General features: G+C 37.8%; 1 protein-coding gene across 3 annotated transcripts in view; it reads left to right on the forward strand.

The window, feature by feature from the left end:
* EML2 (EMAP like 2) overlaps nucleotides 1-26,504 on the forward strand; it is a 1,798,491-nt gene that overhangs the window by 716,257 nt on the left and 1,055,730 nt on the right. For 2 of the 3 annotated variants that reach the window (XM_044085260.1, XM_044085337.1), the window contains exon 4: nucleotides 25,837-25,956. The exons of the other annotated variant lie outside the window; for it this stretch is intronic. In XM_044085260.1, the coding sequence (XP_043941195.1) occupies nucleotides 25,837-25,956 (120 nt within the window). The remainder of the gene's footprint in view (nucleotides 1-25,836; nucleotides 25,957-26,504) is intronic. 3 annotated transcript variants of the gene reach the window in all.

Raw genomic sequence — 26,504 nt, forward strand, 5'->3', positions numbered from 1 at the left:
TTAACTTAGAAAGTTGTTAGAACTGAAGGAAATGACGTATGAAAAATAATAATTTAGTTATTTCAATCCTCAGTGATTTGCCAGAAAACCACAAATTTTATGAGGAATAAGGCAAAAATATGCTGGACACTTGGGAGGTATGTTAAACACACACACACACACACACACACACACATACCTTCTTTCTGCTCTTTCTCTCTCTCTCTCGCACACAAACACTATTGTAAACCGAACATCAGCTGCACTTTTTACTTAGTTCTGCACATCCTAGGTTAATGGAAAATGCAGACCTCCTTTTCTCTTGATGCTGAGAGGTACAGAAATATATACGTTGACCATTAATTTCCAGAAAAACAGTGAACATATTCCACAAATTCAGTTATGAACAAAAACTGTGGGGAATTAAGAACTTAAAATCTAGCCCGATAAGGCATAAAGGAAAGGGAAAAAGGTGGTGTAGTATGGGAAAAGGGGACACACATATCCTAGGCATAATGGAACTTCATGTAATTTTCTCTTTTATTCAGAAAATAATTTAAGTTGAACAATGTTTTTTTCAAAATCAGTAAACACAAAGCTTATTGCATTAATGATGTTATGAACAGAACTTTTGATAGATTTTGTAAAGAATTAATTTTATTTTTAGTATAAAAAACAAATCAGGAAATTAAAGAGGAATATGGAATTCAAGAGGAAAATAGAGTCCCCAGCCAGGCATAACACAACTCAATATTTCTGCACAAATTCAATCCACTACACACATCTGTGAGCTGTAGACCCAAAGTCAGTGCACATTAAAGCAATTGTTTTGAGCCTATGGACCCAAAGTGTTGGCAAACTAAACGTCTCACTTTATAAGTTGTGACCATAAACTATCACCACACCACAATCGCTGTTTATATAGTGTGGGCCCAAAGTCACAGCATGTCAAAGCCTTCATTTGTAGAATGTGGACTCAAAGTAACTGCAACCTTTGTTAGCTGTGAACCTAGTTATTTTGTACTTTAAGCGAGCTCACAATTCCATCTAGTCCTGGTCCGTGCCCTCCCATAGTCAATGTCACAATTTATATCAGGCAGTTCAAGGCTTCGTGGATGGCTCTTACCAAATTCATGCACAATGTCTGTCACTGTGTGCTTACATCACTGCCAAACCAGTCAGCCTGTCTTCAGTCATAGCTGAACGTGTGTATGTCTTGATAAGCCAAAGTCTGCTGACTGCTCTTTCACATTCACAGCTGGTGATGGGAAATGTCCCACAGATCTTTAGAACTGTACTTATGTTTGGAAACAGACATGGGTCACAGTTTTTAAGGGATCACTAATGTTGTCTGGAAGCATTTCAGAATGCCTCTACTTGATGTGCAAAGTGTGCAGCTCTGCTTGCAAACCCTCAGGCTGAGGCAGTTCATCCGAGAAGAAGCTCAGGTCTAGTATTCTAATATTAAAGTTATGCTGCTCCTGCATCATTATTTTTGGGATGAGCTGTAAAGCAGTTGTTGCTCTCTGATGCAGCTGGGAAAACCTGTCATGAATTTCTGAAATTAGGTGGTCTACAAAAGGAATGGCCACAGCCCTGCGGAAATGCTCTTCGGGTTTCTTTGCTACTACATTACTTCTGTGTGTCTGCCTTGCTGTTGTTCTGTGTTTACTTGGCAGGACTCCTACTTTTGATGAAATTGTCATGGCTTCCTAATATCATATGCAATGATGTTCTTCAATATTCTATCAAACATTTTTCAGGACAGTTTGTGTAAAGTTAACATAATTCATGGTCTTTATCACATCCAGGTGATCCCTGCAGTGAAGTACTCAGGGCTCGCAAATAATGAAGACATTTTGCTGTGATAACAAGGCATGCAGTGAATTCAAAACTTGAGATGTTCTTTACCATAGCATTTGCTTGTGCAACGTCTTCACATCAACTAGACTGCTGAGCAACTTGTTCTAAGGCAGAGACAATTGCTTGGTGCAAGGAAAAAGACTTCAAAGGCATCATGTCTTTCAATCCATCTGGTGTGGCAAAAACTCTGCAGTTTAACTTTGCTGTCATCACAGTGTGCAGGCTCTTCTTTTAGTATAACTTCTCTTTTTGGAGAGTATTCAAAGAATCACACAGTCTCATCTGATGCTCCCATCATACTGCAAATTAGCTGATTCTCACAGGCTGCTACAATGCATGTGTTTAGCTGATGGGATCCACACTAAAACCACAAGGCCTTTGGATACCATGTTTCAATCCTTGGTCCTGCACCTTTGCATTTCCCACTCATATTGCCAGCCCCATCAGAACACTGACCCCTCATCTTACAAGGATCTAGGTTTAGTTTTTCAAGCTGTAACAAGATTTCTCTGCAAATTCTCTCACGAGTAGTGTCACTGCTGATGTCAGTATATGTAACAAAATCTTTATGTATGACAAAGTTCTCATCCATAAAATGGAGAGCAAAAAACAGCAACTCCTTATTGCTGATATCATGGACTTCATCCACCATTACATAGTACCACCCACCATTACACAATATCACCCACCATTAGGCAATACCACCCCCCCATTACACAGTACCACCCACCATTACACAGTACCATCCATCATTACACAGTACCACCCACCAGCCTTCTTGATGTCTGCAATGATTTCCTTTTGAATCATGTGCCCAATGACAGAAATCATTTCATTCTGGATAGTCTTGGATCTGTAAGTAGTATTTTTGTTTGCAGAATTAAAGTGTTGTCTCAGGATGTCATCTCCACTGTCAAGGCAGAACTTCAGCAAAGTTTGAAAGTTCCTACATTTTACTGTTGTATCATTCAAGTATCCTGAATCATCCCTGTGTCCTCTAAGGGGATGGTTTTGAGTGCCACATAAAACTATGGTATTTGCAATAGAACTTAGAATGATATGGTTCTTCCTCCTCCTTTCTTCTAGTGTTTTATTGCACCTAACCACAACACTTCCATCTGTATGTAGCATAACTCTCTTGAAATTGTCTGCTCTGATAGCACAGGAAGCATGGATTTCATGGCCTCCTCCCCCATCCTTAGGATTGGCACTGTGCAGTTTATTAAACAAGTGCGCATCAAAACCAAACATTGCCCTTTTCCAGTTCTTGTATCCAGTTGTTGCAAGTGCACCTCTTTTTCGTTTTGAAATAGCAATGTCAAAAAGAACCAAGGCAAGCAGAATGCAGCGTTAAGTGAGGCACTGTAAACCAGTCCAGGGTACATTGCAATCCATGATGGCTGAAAGTAACATTTCTGTTTACTAAACATGGTTACTGGCAACTTTTCACAGTTCCTCATGGAACAGTCAGCTATCAGTAAAGTAAGTGTTTCTTGATCTGTCACCTTGCTGCTTAAATAACTTGCAATGTCATATTGACAAATCTCAGGTGTATATGTAGATACAAGGACACTGTTGGACTGTTTTGGTTGTGCCCTTCCTGCAGGATCATAGTCATTGCACATCAGTTGTAGACAGATAACTGCTTCTTGTTGCTTGCCCTCTTGACTTGCTTCTGGGAAACATCTGGCAGGTCTAAGTTATACAGAATGTATACATCCATTTTTTATGTGCAATATTACCCCTTATAGTTGCTACATTCCCCTTTAGCCTGTAGGCAGCCGTAAAAAGCATCCCAGAAAAGGGTTGCTTCTGTTGAATTGGCTATAGTATTCAAGGCCCAACAGCACCGATGAATGACTGTACACTTTGATGTATAACATTTATGATCTGAGATTTCAATCGGCTGTTATAAAGCCATACTAACTTTATTATCCTGTGCCATTTGACCCATGAATACTAAATCTGCATGTAGCAGTAGACAATTACCTCAGTATACTATGTGATTCACTGTCTATCTTTTGTTTATATAGTTGTAGCTGCCTATACTGGTTAGAGCTTACAGATGTGCATAAAACTCTACGTACCTTTTCAGAACTTTCCATAATGGCTGGAAGTACTGTGTGATCTTGTAACGTGTGTTCTTTGACAAATGTATTGTTTTGATAAGAGGAAAAAAGTAGTCTGGTATTGCAGTTGTTAATAGGATTATAGGATCATAGGAAGTTACTAGGCTAGTGGCCCTGAGGTCATTGCAAGCCTAGCCAAGAATTTAACCCACGTTCCAACAAGTCATCACCCTATGCCACTGTCAAGCAAGGGCACAGATTGAATCCCAGGGGTGTATTTTCTGTTCCCCATCCAGTTATCCAGGTTGCGCTTAAAACGGTTTAATAAGGTACTCTGCTTTACATGGAGAGGGAGTCTATTGCACAAAAGGGGGAGCCTCTGGGACACAAATCTGTCCCACCAAGTCCTATTGATGTCACAGAGCAGGTTGAGGTCACGCATGCAGGTTATTCGAGTGGAGCTTGACTTGCAGATATGCAGCAATCCCACCAGGGCGAGGTCTGAGATTGCTTTGCATGCCAGACAGAGGTCATCTCTGAGGAGTCTGTAGGAGTTTGAGTAGAGGGACAGGGCTTTTAGCCTATCTGTGTAGGGTAGATGTTTGAGGCTCTGGATTCTCCGGGTGAGGAACCTCTGTGGTCTCTCCAGCTGCTGCATGTGCTTTGTGAGGTACATGCCAAAAAGGGCATTGTACTCAATAATGGGTCTTATAAGGGAAGAATACAGGAATGTTATGACCACCTTGTCCCTGGATGAGATACCCTTACTAATAAGGTGGGCCATGTAGAAAGCTTTATGTACAATAGAGGCAATATGGTGGTCAAACGTCAGTGTGCTATTAACTTGGGTGTCCATGTCCCTCACAACTGATTCCATGCTTAGTGCCTTATTATCAATGTGATCATTTGTGGAGACATCATTCTCCTCAAAAGGCATGATGACGCATTTTTTGGCATTCAGTTTGAGGCCATGTTTCTGGCACCGGTCATTTGGGTGAGACCCTCTTTGAGGATGTCCACATCACTAGGGGAATTGATGACAGCACCCAGCTTGCAGTTATCTGCAAACATGGTCAGCCATAGCCCACTAGATTTGGCCTGCACCTCTGAGAATTATATCCCAAACAGCAGAGACCCCAAGATCAATCCATGGGGTACACCACTTATTACGGGTCTATTACTTGAGGTGGCTTCCCCTATTTTGACTAGGTGGGTTCTATCAGTGCACCAGTTTGCTACCCATCTGGTAACATATGGATTGATGCCTAGTTGAGAGAGTTTATCTATTATACCTGAGTGAGGAAAAGTATAGAAGGCCTTGGCCAAGTCAAGGTAGGCGGTGTGCACTGTCTTCCCCTCATCTATGACCTTGGTGACTGTCTTAAAGAAGTCTACCAAATTTAACAGGCATGACCTCCCTTTGACAAAACCAAATTGTGTGGGATCAAGTGTCTGGAGGTTGCCAATGTCCTTGTTAATGAGGTCCATGATAATCCGCTGATTTAATAAATTGGCTTACTTAATAAATTCAAATAATGCCTACACTGTCCTGTAGAATAAACAGGCAGAAAGATTGTTAGCCATCCTTTTGCTTTTCACTTATAACCTTCCTCTTCAGCCTCCAAAGTGTTCTGTCTAGGACAAGTCTATTTTATACTTTAAATGTGTTCACCACAGTCATAGTCACATAGTGGTTTCACAGATAACTGCAATGCACAGACTTCTATATGATCCAGTAAATTGCCCAGCCCTTAACTTAAAAAATGCTACTGCACAATATAGTTTTAGACTCTAGAGTGAAAAATCACTCATCACTATAATCAATCTAATACTGCAGGTTCTCTCTATATCCAAATAGTGTAGCTACACTAAATAAACCGTGTGTCACTCTCACTGCAATCCATTCAGAATACAAACTTTCTTAAAACACAAGTAAAACTTCACCTATCAATGGATCTGCTCCTATATAAGTTCGGTATGAATGCCACTGTTATCTTCATCTTGCCATGTTGTTAAAAGATTTTTCTTCATTCATAATGCTATGCCCTACAACCACTATTCATCAATACATGAATAATTTTACAATATTCTTCAAGCCATACACATAGTTTTGTAACACTGCTCACTCCCTAATCTACACTTCTAATATCAGCCTTATGTTAACCATATATATAATTACTGAAAATACGAAAAGGTTGCTGAAGGTAGAATCACACAAACGATAAATCCTCAGCTATCCACACAAGTTTATTCCAAATCACAAAATACAATTGCTTTCATCTGAATACCAGACTTCTTCAGAACAAATTCCTCAGTACATTGATTGCTTTTATACAAGTCATCTGACCCAAATTTTGGCGCCATAAAACATAATTACATATAATACTTCCTGACATATATATTAACATATATTATTACAACAATTCCTGCAGTGCTATCATCTATAAAACTGTATTGCTATATGTAAAATTATGTAAATATGTAAAATTACTGTAAGCTTAAAATATACTTAAAATTAACATACTAAAATATATACTTTTGGGCACTGAAATTATGCTGCCATTCCTACTTAGTGGAATTCATACTACCTCTAATTTGATCAGTAGCTTAAATGCTATAATAATTATTGATTGATTCAACCATATTAATATAATATATACAGAAAAATATATACAACATAACCATATATTGGTGAACATAAAAATAAATATAAAAACAAAAAATAAAAACTCATCTGATCCTTCAAATTATTTCTTCCTCTTATGGGCATTTCATATTTTCTCACTTCCTACTTGTAAAAATGGCTTGATGCTGATATTATCATTAATACCCGGAAAGTTTGTAGCATCTAAAATAATCTGCCATCTGCTTTCTCTTAGTCCCAATAATGTTTTCATATTCCCTCCATATGGTGTATGTTCAACCTTGTCTATAATATAAAACAAAAATTTGTGACTGTCGTTTGTATTCACCATATGTCTATATAATGCATTTCTACTGTCTTTTCTTTTAAACATTCTCTCTGTCTTGCCTATGTAGAATGCTTGGCATTCTACAAAATCACATATGTAGATCTACAGTTACCACTAATACTTGGTAAGAATGTGCAATTGATGTTTTGTAACCTAATACCTTTACATACTTTAATATATTGACATTGTTTACATTGTCCATTTAGTTGTGTGTTTGTTATTTCTTACTGCTGTCCCTTAGATCTTTCCAAAAGTTTTTGATGTTAAATCCTGTTTTGTAAACAATTTTTATATCCATTCATGCACTCTCTGTTTACTACAAACTGGTTCCATCTCTCCTTTAAACTTGAACAACCGTGAATATGTCAATACACATACTCTTGAACTGTGCTCCTGTAATCTTTTTCTCTTTGAATGTTTATGTAGGTGTTCCCCAACACTGGTTTATATTTCTTACCCCATTCATCTATAATGTAATGATTAATCCCTTTAAGAGTTTGTTTGGGGTATCCACGATTCAAGAACATAGTATTCATAAGTTCTATTTCTCTCAACATCATTTCCTTAGTAGAACACATCCTTGCTGCCCTTATACATTGTCCTTTGTATATATTTTTGAATATGTGTTTAGGATGGTTGCTGGTATAGGACAAGTAATCATTAGAAAATGTTTCTTTTCTGTAAATACATGACTTGAAACCTGTTTCTCCATGACTGATAAATGTATCTAGATATGCTATCCCATCATAATTTATAGCATATGTGAATCTTAAAAACTCTGTTGTGTTATTAATATAGTCTAAGAATTTATCTATTTCTGCTCTGGGTCCTTCCCATAATATAAATAGATCATCCAGGAATCTGGTGTAATAATATGCTGATAATATTCAGATTTGAATATAATCTAACATTACCATGTTGTCTGGTTTGTTTGAACGTTTCACCTTCGAACCTGATGAAGTTGTTCTCCAATATAACTTCCATCATTTCAGTTATAAGACATATTCTGTCCCAACTCATGCTGCTCCACTTTCTCAAACTGTTAGAGAAGTATTCTAACCCCTTATCCTTCGGAATGCACGAAAATAAATCTATCACATCGATAGTTACAAAAATCAATTCCTTATTCCATATCTGAGGGGTTAGTTGTGATAAAAACATCCAGGAGTCCTTTATGAGATGAGATGTAACCTCATAAACTGGTTTAACCCATGTATCAATAACTTTGCCTAAAGGAAATGTTTTCGACCTGCTGCCTGAGATGATTGGTCTAAATGGTGGTTTTTCTATATTTTTGCACCTTGGGATGCTTGGGAATTCCCACAATAGTCGCAAGAACTGGGTGTTCAACCTTCATAAACTCATATAGCTCTCTGGTGATTCTTTTGTCAAGAAGGTATTCTTCCAATAATGAATCCACTTTTTTATGTCCTATATTTATCTCATTCAGTGAAGTTCCTTCATAATTGCCTGAATTGTATAATATGTGCCTTATTTCTTTGATGTAATCTGCTGTGTTAAACATAACAATGCCCCCCCCCTTGTCGGGTTTCATCAATCTTACATTTTTATTATCGATGAATTCTGTCAGACATGCTTGCTCTGCATCAGTGAGATTACATTCTACATTACTTTTCATTGTTTTGATTTTATACATGTCACTACATACTGTTTTTTCAAATAATGAAATATTGGGATGACTAGGCGGGATAAACGTACTTTTCTTTTTCAAAACACTGTGTGTATAACTTTCTGTACTTGAAGACTGTTGCTCAAAATGCAAGGCTAGATTCATTCTCCTGCAGAATAACTTGATTTCAAGAATGGTATCTACTATGTTATAACGAACTGTAGGAATGTATTTCATTCCTTTGGAGAATACACTAAAGAATTCCTCTGTGAGACATTGGTTTGTGTAATTGTAAACATTGAAACCATTTTTGATGACAAGTATTTCATCTTTGTTGTTACTCTGATTGGTAACAGAAGCTGTCATATCATGCTCTGTATTGTCTATCATGTTGGTAATACTGACTTCATCAATCCTATCTATAGTCTCTTTTCTATTTGTATAAGATTTGTCCTCATCAGTCTCTAAAACCTGATTCTGCTGTGTACTACCTGCATAAATGTTTTCTATTACCATTTCCTGTCGTATGCTATCCGCAGAAATATCTTCTATCTCCATTTCCTGTATCTTCCCCCTTCCAAGTTTTTTGATGTCCTATATTCTCCATGCTGATGAATTTCATTATAATCCTTGCCTTCATGTTCTCTGTTTCTATCTGTATGTTTCTGTCTCCTATCATTTCGATTAGGCCAAATGTACGCTCTATTGTTGGCATATATTTCTACATCTCTGTTTAGTTTCCTTTCCTTCCTTTGGTATATGTCTATTGCTTTCTTATCTGCTTCAACAAATTGTCTCTCATATAATCCATTCCACTGATTGAACATCCCATCATTCAAAATGTCACCATTGAGTCTGTCTACTTCATCAATAACAAACAGTAATTTCTCATCATTTTTCTGAATCAACATTTTCATATAATCAAAACCAAAGTTGTCAAAAAGCTTATTGAAATCACTTGTGATATCATCATTTAGTTCCTGTCCCATAGGTATTTTAAAAAACCTTATACCTTTGGGTACCACATGTAAGCTCAAACACTTATTAAAGTATGCGTTTTCAATTTTAATGTTTTTAATAGTTAACAGTTTTTTACCCAAAGAGTGAATTTTCTCCTTAATACTATTTCTAGCACCATACTCATTACCACTCTCTTTTCTAATTGTTTGTCTGCCACCATATTTATTATATCTCTCAAAATTGTAATCGTCATTTAAGAATTTGTCAAATGCATCATTATTGCCATAATTGCATTTTGTTCTGTTTTCATTGACATTGCCGCTAACTAAGTTGTTAACATAAGGACTTGCAATTAAATCAATACCTTTGTTAGTGTCCATAACATTTCTAGTACATGCTGCATATGTCCTTTTTGGCACTGTCCTTTTGGGACGAGCTCCCAATCGATCCTCTTAACTGAAACATGCTGAAATCAAAAGTACGGATAACGACTTACTGTCACGCTCCCTTCTTAATTCCATGTCTCTTTGCTTGGACGTTAGCCTGACATGGTTATTGCCCGTGGGACTCCCTTGTCCGTTAGGTATAGTTATCTGTGTACTCGCATCGATCCTAAGGGCTCCTGGTGTATTGATGCAACCATCCCTTGTTTGTCTGCACAAGAACATTCAGTGTTGTACAAGTTCCATGAGCTTGCTCATTTCCTCCTTCAGTGTGCTAAGTTCTAATTCATTCTGTCCGATGGATCGTGTTCTCCATCCTCAGCTGCAACTAAAACTTCCCAATGCTCGAACAACTACTGAAAATACGAAAAGGTTGCTGAAGGTAGAATCACACAAACGATAAATCCTCAGCTAGCCACACAAGTTTATTCCAAATCACAAAATACAATTTTCATCTGAATACCAGACTTCTTCAGAACAAATTCCTCAGTACATTGATTGCTTTTATACAAGTCATCTGACCCAAATTTTGGCGCCATAAAACATAATTACATATGATATATATAATTATCTAACTGTCTTTAAACCCCACCTTTTAACTATAATATTTTGTGCCCTAGCTAGTTCCTTCCCTTACAACCACTTATTTGAATTTCTACACAATAATCAAAAATTAGTTATTAACTGCAAAATCAACCTGGCTGTAGTTGTTTGATAAGATAGTAGTTGCTGGGCTTAACTTTGTAGGGAGGACAAAACACTGAAAGCCATTTGCTAAACAAAATACAGTCTCACAATGAAAACAGACTTAGTATGAGCAGTAAAATTCTCTGCCCTTGAAACTCACATTCATTGAAACGACATGAAAACCCACATTCAAAGCAAATGCATCTGGCCAGTGGAGGATAAAGACTTTAACCTCCTTTGGGCTGTTTTCAAATCATAGGCCCCTTGTACACATATTTAGGACCATGCAAACATATATGTGCTCTTTAATTCACCTTTCTGATTGTATTACATTATATTCTTTGTATAATAGAGAACACTTGTTAGAGTGTGTTTGAAATTTATTGTTCTGAACATTTTTCCAGTAAGCAATGAGACAAAATACATGAGCCAATAATGACAAAGCTGCCCAATTCAGAATATTTCCTTCATAAAAGTCTACTCAGACTTCTGTCAGTACAATCCACCAATATCAGTAAATATGCACAATCTCTGCAGATGTAAAAGCCATCTAAATAATTTCACATTAAAGAGATCTGTAACTAATGAAGAGGTTGCTGGTAGCAAACAAGTTTATATTTCATTGCGTAATCTACAAATAAAGTACCATTGCCCTTGAAAACTAAATTGCCTATGTTACATTAAAAAATGATAAGGTCTTAATATTGCAATAGGGAATGGATGGTAAACTGATAACAGGTTCATGGTTACTAGGTATCTCCGCCAAAGGAGGACATTCTCAGGACTGCAGCATCAACCCCTCTAAAGTACAACAAAGTACAGTATCAGCAATCCATCTACATACTGTGGTAGTAGAACCCCAGCCTTCTGTATCAAAAGGAAACATACTACCTGTTGTGCTACTAACAAAGCTTTGAAATACTTTAGCACAATAATGATATAATTTGCTAAACAACAGGTACACGTTGCAAACAGACTTGGCATAAGCAGCACTAAACTTGTCTTCTCCTGAAGCTCTCAGCTCCTTGTAAAATGCACTTGAAACTCAAGTATATATTTCAACTTTGCAGCATAAGAAGTCTGGGAAAAGCCAAATTTATGGGGGTGGCAAAGGCCCAAAACCAGGGGCACATTTTAAAAATCGCTTGCATATTCTTAGAAAGTTACTAGAATAAAATGTTTTGTGTTACCATGCATCTCCTGAAAGATAGGAAGACTGAAACTTAAACGGTGGTCATTATTTAGTGAATTCAGTCCTCAATAATTTGCCAGAAAACCACAAATTTTAAAAGAAACAGACTTGAATCACAAGTGGTGGAAGAGGTAGAGAATTCAGGCTCTTGTACCTAAGGCACAGGGTTTGAGCGTGACTAACAATAACCACCAGCCCCCCCCCCCCCAATTGGGGCATTTACACACACACACACACACACACACACACACACACACACACACACACACACACACACACACACACACACACAGACACACACACACACACACACACACACACACACACCTTAAAGCAGGCAAAAGTTCTGTTTACTTGCTATACTTAAAGCAAGAACACTATACTTAAAATGTTCCATTCCATTCCGTACACACAAAAGAAAAACAAAGTTCCAAGCAAGAACACTTTCTATACTTAAAAAGTTCCATTCTGTAAGCCTTCCGTAAGTTCATTGCACACAAAGAAGCAAGCAAAAAAACTTACTATACTTAAAAAGTTCATTGTGCACACAAAGAATAAAAGAAAGCAGATTGCGCAGAAAGGAAGAAACAGGATGTCTGAGTTAAGGTGTGACACAAAAAATGTGCTGCCTAGGGTGGACCACCCACCTAGCTACATTATGCTTAGTAATGCAGTGGGGGGCTTCAGCCCAGTAAATTTGCCAGTGGGCTAACACAGTTAAAGGAAAGACAGAAAGAGAGTGTTTTGAAGAAATAGAAATAGAGCCACAGAGATGGTTAGGAAAATAGAGCAAGTGGGAATAGAAAAACATGAGAGAGGTGAAGTGTAACTCAGGTCTAAGGATAAAAAGAGGTTAAATAAGGAAAACTAGAGTTTTTTAGTTGAAGGCAAAAAATAGAGTCTGTTAATGGGGGCACATATGGTGGCATAGCTGACTAAATGAAAGGATCTCAAGAAGTTTAGGATAGGAGGGATACAAGGAAAGCTATGGCATGCAAGGTATATCACATATGACCACATTTTATTGCTTTCAATGAATTAGTCAGGAAAGCTATTGAAGAAATAGCTGCATTGTTTCACCAAGACTTCATTCATCTACATCTGATTATATTAGCTGCCTAAACTGTACTAATTACCAACCAACTGCTTTTGGTGCCCCTTGGTGTTAATCTTTTGCTGTTCGCTGACTACTGATTAGTAGTTTATCTCTACTCCACTATGTTTATCGTAGTAAAACAATCAACTTTTTAACCCTCTTGGGGTTAGTCTATTGCTATTTGCTGACTGCTGAGTAGTAGTATATTTTCTACTCCACTACGTTTATCGTAGTAAAGCAATCAACTTATTAAGACGCCATCTAAATGGCATAGACACTTACAAGCAAATAGCCTGCTTTTACTTTTGTACCCATAGAGTGTGGTACCATTACATGCTCTGAACCAACTTATTTATCCACAACCGTAAACGGTAGTTACATGGTGGCTAGTGCAGGAATGCCAGCTGCAGGGCATTGTTAATTATGCCTAGTATCTCACATTCCATTCACTAAATGGCATTAGCATGGTATGAGCCCTAGCGAGACTCCAAGCATACCGGCTATAGCAAAACAACGCTGACCACATTAATTAAGCCATCAAAGGGGGTCGTAGTGTGTACTCAAATTTAAACATGCTGCATTGGTTTAATTTGTGCTTATAACCTTACTGCCTGCCTGTAGTGCACAGCTATAGCAAAACAACGCTGACCACATTATACCAGCCATTAAAGAGGGTCATAGCCTGCATGCTCTTATTTAAACAAGCTGAATTGGTATACGTCTCTCTTATACCCATACTGCCAGCCTGTAGTACTTGGTCAGTTTATGCATTTCGTGCAACCACTACATCATATAAGGTTATATTAATGCCTTGTGTTTAGATTGGCTCCACATTTATGTGTAGGTGTTTATTGTTAGATGCCAGAATCATAGCTTTAGCTCTCTTATGACTATTGCTTAATCTTTGAACCAGAAGGCTATATTACCATCATTTGAACAGGCAAGGACTTAAAACTGCTGAAGCAGCGTTATTTCATTTTGTTTTCCAGCTACTCTTCTGATACTTGAATGTACTGCCATGCTTGGTTAAATATCTAAGTACTTTTAGGAATGTTTAGTTATACCAGGACATTCTGCACTGTTTAATGGTTATATCCTGTGTGTTTTTAAATGCTTTGTCTGCCTGAAATAGTTTTGTTCATCTGTTATCTACTACTGTCTAACCCCTCAATCCTACATTGGGCAAGGGTACTGCATTAAGACCTGGTTTGTAGAGTGATTTGAGGTTTGCATAACTGTGTCATATTTTTACCTACTCTTGCATTCTCCTATAACTGTACCTTGTTATTTTCTACAATCTTTCTCTTACACCACCTCTCCTTCTATACATACCTTTCTTCTAGATCTATCCCTAAGCCTTCTACTACCTTCTTCATACTTACATACACACCCCTCCTCTTCTGACTATTGCCTACCATACTCCTCTATCTCCTTCCTCTTTACCTGTAACTTTACCTCTAGTTAACCTAACCCAATGTGTCTCCTCTCTTTTACAGTACTCCTCTCCAGAAGCTCCCTCCCAGCATCTAGGATATAAGGACTACCTCCTGCAAAACAACTGAAGTTTTTCCTGGATATATTGCCTGATAGCCTGGGCCAAATAGAATTGAACTTCTGTGAGGACTCCCTAAAACCAATTTTCTGTGAATGTATGTAGCCTTAAACTGGTTTGTTAATGTACTTCCTATTACTAAATATATATGCTAGCCTGCCCTCTGTGTGTGTGCGAGACTCAGCAGCCTACCACAGACCACTAATTACTCTGTCCCCTCCTGTGTTTCTTTTCCTAGTCCTAGACAATTTCCTAGTTTAAACAATAGGAAACCTGGACAATTTTCTTTCTTTTCTACCTGCTATTCTTACTATTACCTCTAGGTGGCAGCACCCACCAGCCTAAAGCCTGTATAACTATTAATCCCTTTATGCAAATATCATCTCTAGATACTCTTAAACTAGCAAACTTCTCAAATCCCACTCCACACCCTCCAAAGCTGGTAACATCCACCCTCTCCCTACATTAAACAAACCAAGGAATAAATAGTGTCTACATTCTACAAATTCCAACACTACTTCTTCCTTACAGTTTTTCATTACTCAGCCTACTTACCTTAATTCTCGAACAGCAGTTGCTGATACATTTTCTGCTGGTTTCTCTCTCCTTTCTGCTCTAACCCGCTCCATTCGCCCTCCAGGCTCACTCCACTCCCCTACCCTACCCCCAAATCTCACCCACCCCCTCTACTCCTACATTTATTCTCTACTTAATAATCCCACCCTCTTACTACCAGCCAATCATTCCTCACTTCAGCTCCTCCCCTTCCTCCATCCCACCTGCCTATAGCTATCACACCACCCACCTATGTTCCACTATGCTACTCTCTACTACACCTGACTGATTCCCCCTACCATGCTTTCTCTTCAACCTAATATCCTTACTTCCACATCTATACTCATCCTTTTCCTACTCCCTCTATACCAGGCCACCTCCTATACCAACTTCCATCTACACCCTCCTCCTCTTCCTCCGCCTCCCCCTCACAACACACTTTCACCACATTTCTGCCTTAGTTCCATCTCACCCAATTCTCCACTTAAAGGTAAAGCTTTTCTCAGTCTGAATCAAATACTACAAACCAAAATTAATTCACTACCAGACACAACTGTCTAAGACCAAACCCTTATCTCACTTACCTCTGCTTAGCCGGGGACATTCACCCTAATCCAGGTCCAAATTCCACTCCAACACCCCACCACCCTAATACCAACAGTAAATCTACCTGTAAATACCTGAAATTCCTCACCTTCAATGCCCAAAATTTAAAAAATAAATTCTCCCTGTTTCATGCCTGGCTTAATCACAACTCACCTGACATTGTAGCCATCTCAGAAACCTGGCTAAACCACATATAAATGACTCAGAATTCCTTCCCCCTGGATTTCAATCTCTTAGATCTGATCGCTTAGGTAGGAGAGGTGGTGGTGTAGCATTAATCTACTCCAACCAGCTGTCCATTACTCCATACCCTAATCCCATCCCTTCCTTCAATAATGCTGAACTTGTAATTGGCCTACTAAAAATAAATAACCATAAAAGCATCTGTTTCATTTCCCTCTATATTCCTCCTGGTAACAACTCCACAAACCTGGAAGATATCCTCTGCTGGACCTCCTCCAATATTAAACTAGAGACCTACATATTGGGAGATGTAAATATAGATTGGAACAAAATCAATAACCCTAATTCCACCATATCAATCAATCTATTTAACTACATCCAACTTATAAACTCCATAACCAGGCCTAACAAAACCAACCCCCCAGGCTCTATACTAGACTGGATCCTAGTATCCCACCCTAATAGAACCATAAAATCTGGTGTCATTCCTGACCCACTAGGAGACCACTTCCCAGCCTTCACCCATCGAGCTACCCTCACTTCTCCACACTCCCACAAGGTCATTCATACTCGTAACCTCTCTAACTTTAATCCCATTTCTTTCTCAGACTCCCTTAAACAAACTGACACGCCCTAAAAACTCTTCCATTAGATAAAGCTGTTGAAATTTTCAATTAAATTTTCCCAAATATCCTCAACTCCCAAGCCCCTTCAAGAACAAAAAGAGTAAAAACTAAGACCACCCCATAGCTAACCAAAGACACCAAAAATACCTATGCTACAAAGAGATAAAACCTGGAAAACCTACCTCCAATATAAACAGCCTGAAAGTCTACTTAAATATAAACAACTAAGAAACCTCTCCAAAAACAAGTCATTAGAGACAAAAAAATATTACTACATCAAACTACAAGTAAACCATCCAAATAACCCCAAACAATTTTGGAACTCAATAATTCCCTTCTTAGCCTAGGAACTAAGAACAACCCCTGTCCTGACAGCAGCAAATCTGACCTTGAAATCACCTCACTATTCAACTCCTTCTTCACCTCTTCTATTGCTGAACTGACCAAGACCTTTACCAACAATAACCCAGTACCCCACCCCACTCAATCCTCCTCACCTTCTACTCTCCCCCACTTTCGAACTTAAACCCGTCCCCACCAGCCTTATAAAAAATTACTCTCCAAACTAAAACCATGCTCCAATGCCCCTGACAAGATTCCATCCTCATTCCTAAAAATAGACTCTGATGGTATTGCTCTCCATATCAGTATCCTGATCAACAGATCCTTACTAGAATCCTGTGTACCCAAATTATGGTGCACTGCATATATTCTACCACTTCACAAGGGTCGGTAAAAGTTGCAATGTCTCCAATTTCCACCCCATAGCTATCCTCTCCCCAGTCTCCAAACTCCTTTATAATGCCTTCAGCCTATGCCATTCCTTACCAAACACCAGCTACTCTCTCCTAACCAACACGGCTTCCATCCAGGACATAGTACCAACACTGCCCTTCTCTCCTTCTTACACACAGTAAATCTGGCCCGTGACTCTGGTAAAATAGTATCCACAGTTCTGCTAGATTTATCTAAAGCTTTTGATACCATCTCCCATACCCACCTCCTAAACCATCTGTCTAATCTTAATCTCTCCCACAAAACACTTTCCTGGTTCTCCAGCTATCTTTCAGACAGATCTCAGGCAGTAAAGTGGGGACAAGGTACTTCCACTTTCCTTCCTACCCCCACTGGAGTACCCCAAGGATCCATACATGGCCCAGTGCTATTCAATGTCTTTATTAATGACTTTCATAAAGCCATACCCAACACCAAAATTGTGCAATATGCTGACGACTCCACTTTAATCTGCTGCGCCTCTAACCTAATTGATCTCCAATCACTGACTCAAACTGCTTTCTCAACCACCGAAAAATGGATGCTCCAAAATCACCTCTCACTAAACACCAACAAATCTAAAATCCTTCTTTTTTCTCCCTCAAAAACTTTGACTGTTGATAAAAACTCTCTTCAAATTACCAGCCAAAACAACTCCACTATAGAGATTGTTCCCTTTGCGTAACTTCTTGGTGTCACCATCGATGAACATCTGAAATTCAATACTCACATCGAGCTAAACATCAAGAAAACCCACATAAAACTAGGCTTACTTTACAGAAACAGCTACTTTCTCTCTCCTTCCTCCAGACTAACCCTTGCCACTCCCTAGCTCCTTCTCTCTCTACTGTACGGCACTCCTCTGCTTACTAATTTATCCACCACTCTCTCCTCCAAACTGGAAGTCTGTTACAATAAAATCTCCAGATTTGCTACTAAAGCCAAATCCTCCTCCCATCATTGTACCTCCCTTCACTCATTAAATTGGCTTGAACTCCCCAACCAATTAAACTTTCTCCAAATCTCCACAGCCCACACATTACTGTTCCAGCCTACTAAGTTCCCTGCACTATCCAACATTCTAACACCATATACCCCCCATAGAACCCTTAGATCTACCCACCAAAACCTAATCATCATCCACAAACCCAAGCACCCAGCTGGTCAGCTTCCGCTTCCCTTCTCCTTAGCAAAAAAATGGAATCCTCTTCCCACTCCACTGAGGACCAGTGACAACCTCAAAAACTTTAAAACTCTACTTCACTCCTATCTTTATTCAAACAGGAGATGCAACTGTAATCTTCACCCCTTACCTCTCAAACTCTCCTCTGCCTATGCTCCAGGCTAACTCTCACACCAAACTAACCTCACTCACTAGTGAAGATTGTATAAACAATGCAACTGCAATATGTAGCCACTATGCTATAAGCCTGTCTCTCCTGCCTAAACAAAATTAATCTGTAATTATTTGTTTTCTCTTCTGTATGCTACCTGTTTCTAAGTTTGTAATACAAAGACTCTTTGTAAGTAATTCATGTAATTAATGCATGGAAATAAACTATGTATTGCGGAGCTTTTCTCCTTGGGCCTTCTCTGAAAACGGGCTCTCCGAGCCCAGTGGACCTCCCCAGTCACCAAACTGGAATAAATAAATAAATAAATAAATAAATAAATATTACCTCATATTTGTAGTAGCCAGAAACAGGCCCAGGGATGCAAGTACAGCACAGTAGTTAAACTTCATCTCAGACTTGCACCTTGGGTTCCTAATTTAATGCAAATTGCCCTTCATCATCAGCAGTACTAAAACAGTTTGTCTGTACCGCAGACTCATTCACTCTGCCAACAGCTGTACACAGTCTGGGAATTTTACTTTGTGTATGGGCAGTGTTCCCACTCTTTGGTTCTACATTTTAGTCATTGTGGATTGAAAATATTTTTGTGTCAGTACATATTTTATTTTATCTTTGTCATTATTTAAGTTGGAATTTGCCAGTTTCATGAAGGCCCTTAAAGTTTCAAGATCTATGAAAATACTGGCACTTTTTAGTTTAATAAATTGTTTCCTACAGTTTTATTTATTTATTTATTTATTTATTTTACATTTGTTGACCCGGCTAGTCTAGCTGGAGACATGTCCATTTTCAGTAGAGGCCCGGGGAGAAAAGCTCCAAGAAATCGTACAGAGTTTATACAAAGTTAAAATAGAAGTTATACAGATAGACTTCTTTAGCTCCATCTTCCCTGGCATCTCTTCAGTTTCACCAATGTTTTATTTATTTTATATTAAAAAACACCAGTTAAAAAACACCAAAAGGTAATGCTAGCTGCCAGCATAAAATCCACTGCTTGACTCGGTTAAAACATTGAGTTTATTAAGTTTGACATTTAGATTGAGCACTTTCATCCAAATTACATCAGGACTTCATCAGAATCAATTTTCAAAGACCTAACACATACCTTTTATGCTAATAAAATGTTGCACAATAAATTAAAAACAATTAAACGCTTGAATAATTAGTAAAATTTAAAGAGAAGGATACATACATTTAAAAGGCCAATACCTAAAAGGGTTTAAAAGTATGAGTGTTGAAATTGTGTTATTATTCATTAAAATACATACAAATAACCAAATAAATATGTTAAAACAATAGTACCTGAAGAGTCTATATTATATATTCAAAGATTCAAAACTTCGAACCTCATATGATCGACATCATATGAGTGAAGTTTGAAACATTGACTATATAATAAAAAAAATAAATAAATAAAAACTTACCTGCCCCCCCTGCACCCCACATCCCCACTACTTAAATATACCAACTCCGAGATCACACTTCAGTGCAGAAAAGGGAAATCTGCACATTCTGCGCTGTACAGAGCCATTTGTTTTAACCTTCGAACTTGTAAAAGTTCGATCATATGGTGTTGACCATGTGACATTCGAACTTTTACAAGTTCGAGGTTATAATAAGAACCATACAAGAAACTTGTATAAAAAATAAAATGTTAAAAAATTTTGTGTAAAATTTACTTCACATCACCAATGGAGGTACATCATAATATCTTTTATAGTTTGTTAAACCACATAACAAGTAAGAGATGGATAGAAATGTTTTCATTTATGCCTGGGTACTGTATTGCATTTAGCTTTAATTGCCATTTAACGTCTTTAGATTCCAATAATATTTTGCAATCACCACCCCGCGGGTTAACATGAGCACAATCCAAAATTGCAAATAAAAACTTTCCATAAGAATGGCAAATCCTTAAATGTTTCTATAGGGCATGGTTCTCATTACCTTTTGCTATATCATAATTGTGTTCATAAATCCTTTTACTGAGATGTCTCCCTGTTTTGTCCACATAAAACACTAGACATCCTAAGCACTTAGCGAGGTAAACAACAAATTTTGTTAGACAATTACCTTTCTCAAAAAACACGTGAAATAATATAATTTGTCAGTGTTAAAAATTCTCCCTCCTAAATATAAGAACACTGTGGTCAAGACCCACATTTAATAGTCCCTCTTCGATGGGATGTCAATCATTAAGTGCCTGATATGTGTGTATATCTCAACTTCAGGATCACATTACAGTGAGGAAATGGCAAATTTCTCACTCCCACTGTACCACAATCTTGCTTAGGAAAATCTGGTACATTTCAATCTGTTGATTTTCAATCAGCTATACTGGCTTTAACTTCCATGAGTCACATGTCATTATGTCATTTTACTGAAATGTAAATATATATATATATATATATATATATATATATATATATAAAAATATATATATATATATATATATATATATATATATATATATGTATGTATGTATTTTTGACTGAAATGCTGAAAATATTGACATCTGGTAAATACGCTTTGGTCAACAGACATAAATAGCTGACAGGTGTGCCAGCATGATAAACATCAGGTAGGGGAATATGCCCCTTCCTTGGGAATTGTGCTATCTTGGCATTAGAATATATATATTTAGCAGGGGGTGTGGGGGAATGCAGAGAGGCTTGACCCTTGCTTTTTATTTTTCATGCTCCAAGGTTAATCTTCAGAACATACATAGTAGCCTGTCAACGTTTTGTTGATGTTCATATGCTGGCATTTTAAACATTGAATTTTGTCCTTTTAATCTGGAAGGCTGGACACACGCAAACACACACACACACACATATATATATATATATATATATATATATATATATATAATCCAACAAAAAGCACACAGCAGCACCTTTATAAGTTATAAATGGAATATTTTAATAGTGCTAACCAAATGGCAGTTTATGTTTGAGAAGAGACCTAATAGGTGTTGGTGTGTGTTTTGTTATGTGCTGGTATGTGGCTTTTTTAGATCTTTTCTGTGTTTGAGCAAGCACCCATGCAATTTCCCTTTCCTTTTTGTAATTTGGTTGTGTTTGGGACTATAAATATATACATATATATCTATATAAATAGACAGACATCAAAACCTAGTACTGATGAAATGTAGTTTTCCAGCTTTAAGAGTAGTAAGCACTTTCCTTAAGAAAGAATAAACCACAAAATACGGAGAACCAGTTGTACAAGAATGATAACAGCATATGACGTGCTGAAATAAACTGTTGTCATAAATACTAACGTAAGATCCATGTTAAAGATCAGCTTGCATTCTTATTACAAACAAGAAAACAGGATTCAGGCATTGATCGTTTAACCCACGGTTTATGAAGTAAAAACAAAAGCTGAGTACTTTCACTCATGTCAGAGCTTCATCAGATCAGATCATCCAAGTTCACTTGGACCATTTCTGATGCAATCACAGAATCCAAGTGCCATAATATAATCAGAGTACACTTAACCATCTGGTTATTTCTTCCTTCTAGTCCTTCACTGTCTTCACTATCACCTTCCATTAATATTCCAAAAAAAGATCCCGTGTCAGTCTTCTCATGCTTGATGAAATCCTTAATGCAAACCATCCTTCTCTAGCATACTATTTGTATTTAGCATCCTCAACACATTTAAAACTGCCTCATTCATAATTTTTATACCAATTTCTTCTTGTTATTCTTTCCTTATCCCTTTCTCCTCTTACTGTTCTCTCATTTTATGCTTGCCCCAAGCCTATTCCTCAAAAATGAAATTCTTCTGCAATCCACATTTCCGTTTTCTTGCATCTCCCTTGTCATCCTTGAAATAGTCTACATAATCCATTTGTCTTTTACCTTTTCTGCCAGGAAAGGTAAAACAGCATCTTTCCTGCCCTTCCATTTATTTTGGTTTGGTTTAACCTGCTATGGCCTCACTTGATAAGGTGACCTTTCCTTCTATTGTATTATCCAAGTTTCTTTCACCCATGCATCGTGTTCCTCAAGTTAACTGCATGGTTTCTTCTTTTCAATTGGTGGCCAGGGACCAAGATTGCCCTTTCATGGTGGCCCAGTTACTGTTAGTGATCCAAAAACCATTGAAAAGGGAAAATATATAAAAATAATCACTCAGTTTTATTATTATTTATTATTATATTTATTTTATATTTTGGGAGCACAATAAGCACTAGACCCATTCACCACATCAGTTTATTTAGTGCTTTTCTTCTTATCAGATTTATGTGATAAGTTTTGTAGCTTTTCTACAGTACAAACTCACTTGACTGCCATCTTGGCATCCCAGCAAGGCCTCTAACATTCACCTTTCTCTTCTCAGTATGTATGCAAAGTATTCTTAAGAGTTTTTGTTTGCATCCAGATCCCTACACAAGGATTCCAACTCCCCATGGGAGGGAAAAAAATGACTTCAACTCCTTTGAGCTAGCACCAAAAACAGATCTGAAGATTCTTCAGGAAAACTTTATTTTTAGTGACTATCAAGTCAGCTAAGAGGGGTTCTTATTTACAGGCTTTCTTCTCCAAACAACCTTACATTGATTTCCATAATGAAAAAGTGGTACTTAGAACTGATTAAATCTTTATGCCAAAGTTAGCCACAGATCTTAATCTAAACCTAACAATAAATCTTTCAGAATTCTTCCCACAGTACTTCAACAAAGGAGAATTGAAAGGGCATTATTTGGATGTCCTAAACAGCTCTGTATCTGCTTACAACACACCAAGCACACAAGGCAAGATTATCTGTTATTTGTGTCCTTTATCCAAGCACCTCATCGGCCTTCCTCGAGAATCTGTTAGTAGATAATATTTGTGCAGCAGTGACACTGACTTCCTTGCACGTTTGCCAAGCATTATAAACTTGACCCTGTTTCAAGGTCAAGAGTCTTCATTCTACAGCATGTATTATCATGAGACCACCCATTCTGTTCTGCTGGGGCCTCAGTTTAAGGATTACAGAGCACAGACTTGATCAGTGCAGATTTGAAAGTTATGTAATTACCATAACAATAGATCTTGTCCATGCACTGTAATATACCCACCCACCCATTTGTACATCCTCCAAATTTTGACCTACGTATTAACCTGAAGAATAGCCAGAGATCAAAAGGTACTTTCCTGCTGAGTGTGTAAACTCCCCCCATATATAAATATTTATATATTTCTAAGGGATGGAAGCCTTACTTGTTTTTATTTGTATATTTTAGAATCAGAGACAATTCTTTTTAGTATATCTCACTAGCCTAACTTAATTTGTAGACACAACGCAGCATATTTTGGGAAGAAAGAAGGAGCTTACACTTGCAGGAGATCGTGATATTTGCTTAGAAGAGGAGCCATGGCCATCCATCTAAATATTACAGTGTCCAGACAAGGATCAACCTTGGTTAATATACAACTTTCATTTATGTTTAGAGATGATTTTTTTGGCTGAAGAAGTCAAAGTTAAGTAAATGTTTTTCCACCATGGCTCTAATCCTCTGAATTTCCAGGCTGCCTCCTAGGAAGTGATGCAGCTCTTAGAAAGAAGTGATGGAGTAACATTTAATGGTAGACAAGGTAGAGTTAATGCTGGAAGGGGTATTGTGAATATTGGATAGAAAATAGCTTACTTTGTATCTCAGGATAATTTTTGTCCCATGAAATTATGAGGTTGGTGATTTTCTAGGCATCAGAATGGAAGTAAAACCCTATGTATATTCAGTGGAGCATGACTGAGTCTGGTTTTGGGCATACTTACTAGTTGTCTGTTAAGTTTAGCTAAATAGTATCAGTTTCTTTCATATTTATAAAGTATATAGTCTTGTCACCAAACAGCAAGAGGTTCCCTGATTTGATCCTTGGCTGGGGTGCCTTTTGTGCGGAGTCTGTATGTTCTCCCTGTGTTTGCATGGGTTTCCTGCAGCAGCTGCTCTTTCTTTTCACATTCCAAAGAGATGGAATAGATGGACTGGACACTCTAAATTGGCCATAGCTGTAAGTGTGCATGTGAGTGTGTGATGTGAAAGAACTACAGTGGCAGGGCTTACCACCTGGCAGCGTAAACCTTGGCTCTATATGATTGTCACTGTTGCAGTGACCCCTGGCTCCATGTTCAAAAGTGGGAAAAGGGGGTTGTGGATGTATGGATGGATGGAATCTGAGCATGTTTTTCTGCGAGTAGTTTTTATATGTGCTGACATTTCTTTTGTATTACAATTTTACCATATGATCTGATAGCTTTGAAGTCAGTGGTCTCTTTAATTACATCACATGACTTTTTATTGAAACAAGCTGTAAGAACATGCTTTTAATTCTGAAGGAGTCTTGAAACCTAGATAGACAAAAATGTTTGAAATCCATTTATCCATCCATCAATCCTCAACCCCTTTTCCCATTTTGCACATGGGGTTGGGGTGTCACTTCAGTACTGACAATCATCTCGAGCCAAGGTTTACACCACCGGGTGGCTAGCCCTGCTGTAAATGTCCATTCGTACAACTCATTCGCATGCACACACACACACACACACACACACACACACACACACACACACACACACACACACACACACACACACACACACGGCCAATTTAGAGTGTCCAATTCACCTACTGCATGTCTTTGGAATGTGGGAGGAAACTGGAGCACCTGGAGGAAACCCACCTGACCACAGACTGCATTACACACACTCTAAAAATGTCATTTTAGTTATGTCTTCCACTCCTTTTACTATCTAAATCTTATTAGCTTAATACAACCTCAGGTCTTCCTTTAAAGAAAGCCATGTCTGCTGGAGCTAATTTAGTTAACAGTACATAAGCACAGTAAGTGACGCTGTTGCTGACAGGAACATGCACCTGCCACTGAGATCAGCTGCTGTAGCTGATTTTTTTTATCCACTTTGAGAAATCATTATTTGATCTAAAATCATCACTAGTCACTGAGCAATTAGTTAATGAGAACAGTTTTACTTCATGCACTCACAAAACTAAAAAGCCGCTCAGGCAGGATGGTGCAGATGATGGTTGCTGATGCACAACGTCTTGCTTTCATGGTATTACAAAAAGAACAAGATAGCATTCAAATGTTATTTTATATTCATTGCAGTCCACTCTTGTAGTGGCCATTCTATATTATTCTTTACAGATAAGATTTGTATTTCACAAATTCCATTTTCTTTGCCAATCAATTAGGAACTTGTATGTGTTTGAGATAAAGATTGCAAATGTATCTCAGTGCTGGAAATTTGAATGCATCCTACCCTTTCCTTCTTGTTCCAGTTCAAGAAGAAGTAACTCCCCAGAGCACCTGTCTTCCATAAAACGGGAAATCTTTGGAGACTCTCGAAGCCGAACTACTTCTTCTAGCAGCTCATCCAGTGGGAAAAAAACACAGGATGGGTAAGGGCTTTTCTTCTTGTACATTGGCCTGATATGATTTTCAGTGGCATCCATCCTGTGGTATGCCATAAGAAACATTGCTAGTCACAATGTACTTTTTATGACCTAGCCTAACTAGATTTGTACCTCTGTACTGTTTTTAATTCTTTACCACCTTGATGTTCCATATAAAGACATAATTATTTTAAATAGGATTGTATAGACTACTGGTTGAGTTAGACAAGTACTGTTTCAATGATGAATGTATTTATAGGACTTTCTATGAAAAATTACATCCTTCTTGGGACAGGCTACACCCCTACTGTCTCCTTATAATTACTGAAACATTTGGCAAACCTCTGTAGTGGTATACAGAGAGTTTCAGTAAAGCTATTTACCAGCATTCAATGCTGTTCTTCATGTTTGCCATCTACATCCTTCCTGAAACATAGTTTATCCACTTGCTTCTAGCTTGGTTGTTCATATTTGTTTTGAAAAATGGGAAACAGATCCTAGCTGTCCATTTATTTGTGCAGCAAACTAAACATACGCACACACATTTTGTCATT

Source organism: Protopterus annectens, chromosome 1.part0 (genome assembly GCF_019279795.1).
Source record: "Protopterus annectens isolate FY-2018-M chromosome 1.part0, PAN1.0, whole genome shotgun sequence".
NCBI classification, from domain to species: Eukaryota; Metazoa; Chordata; order Ceratodontiformes; family Protopteridae; genus Protopterus; species Protopterus annectens.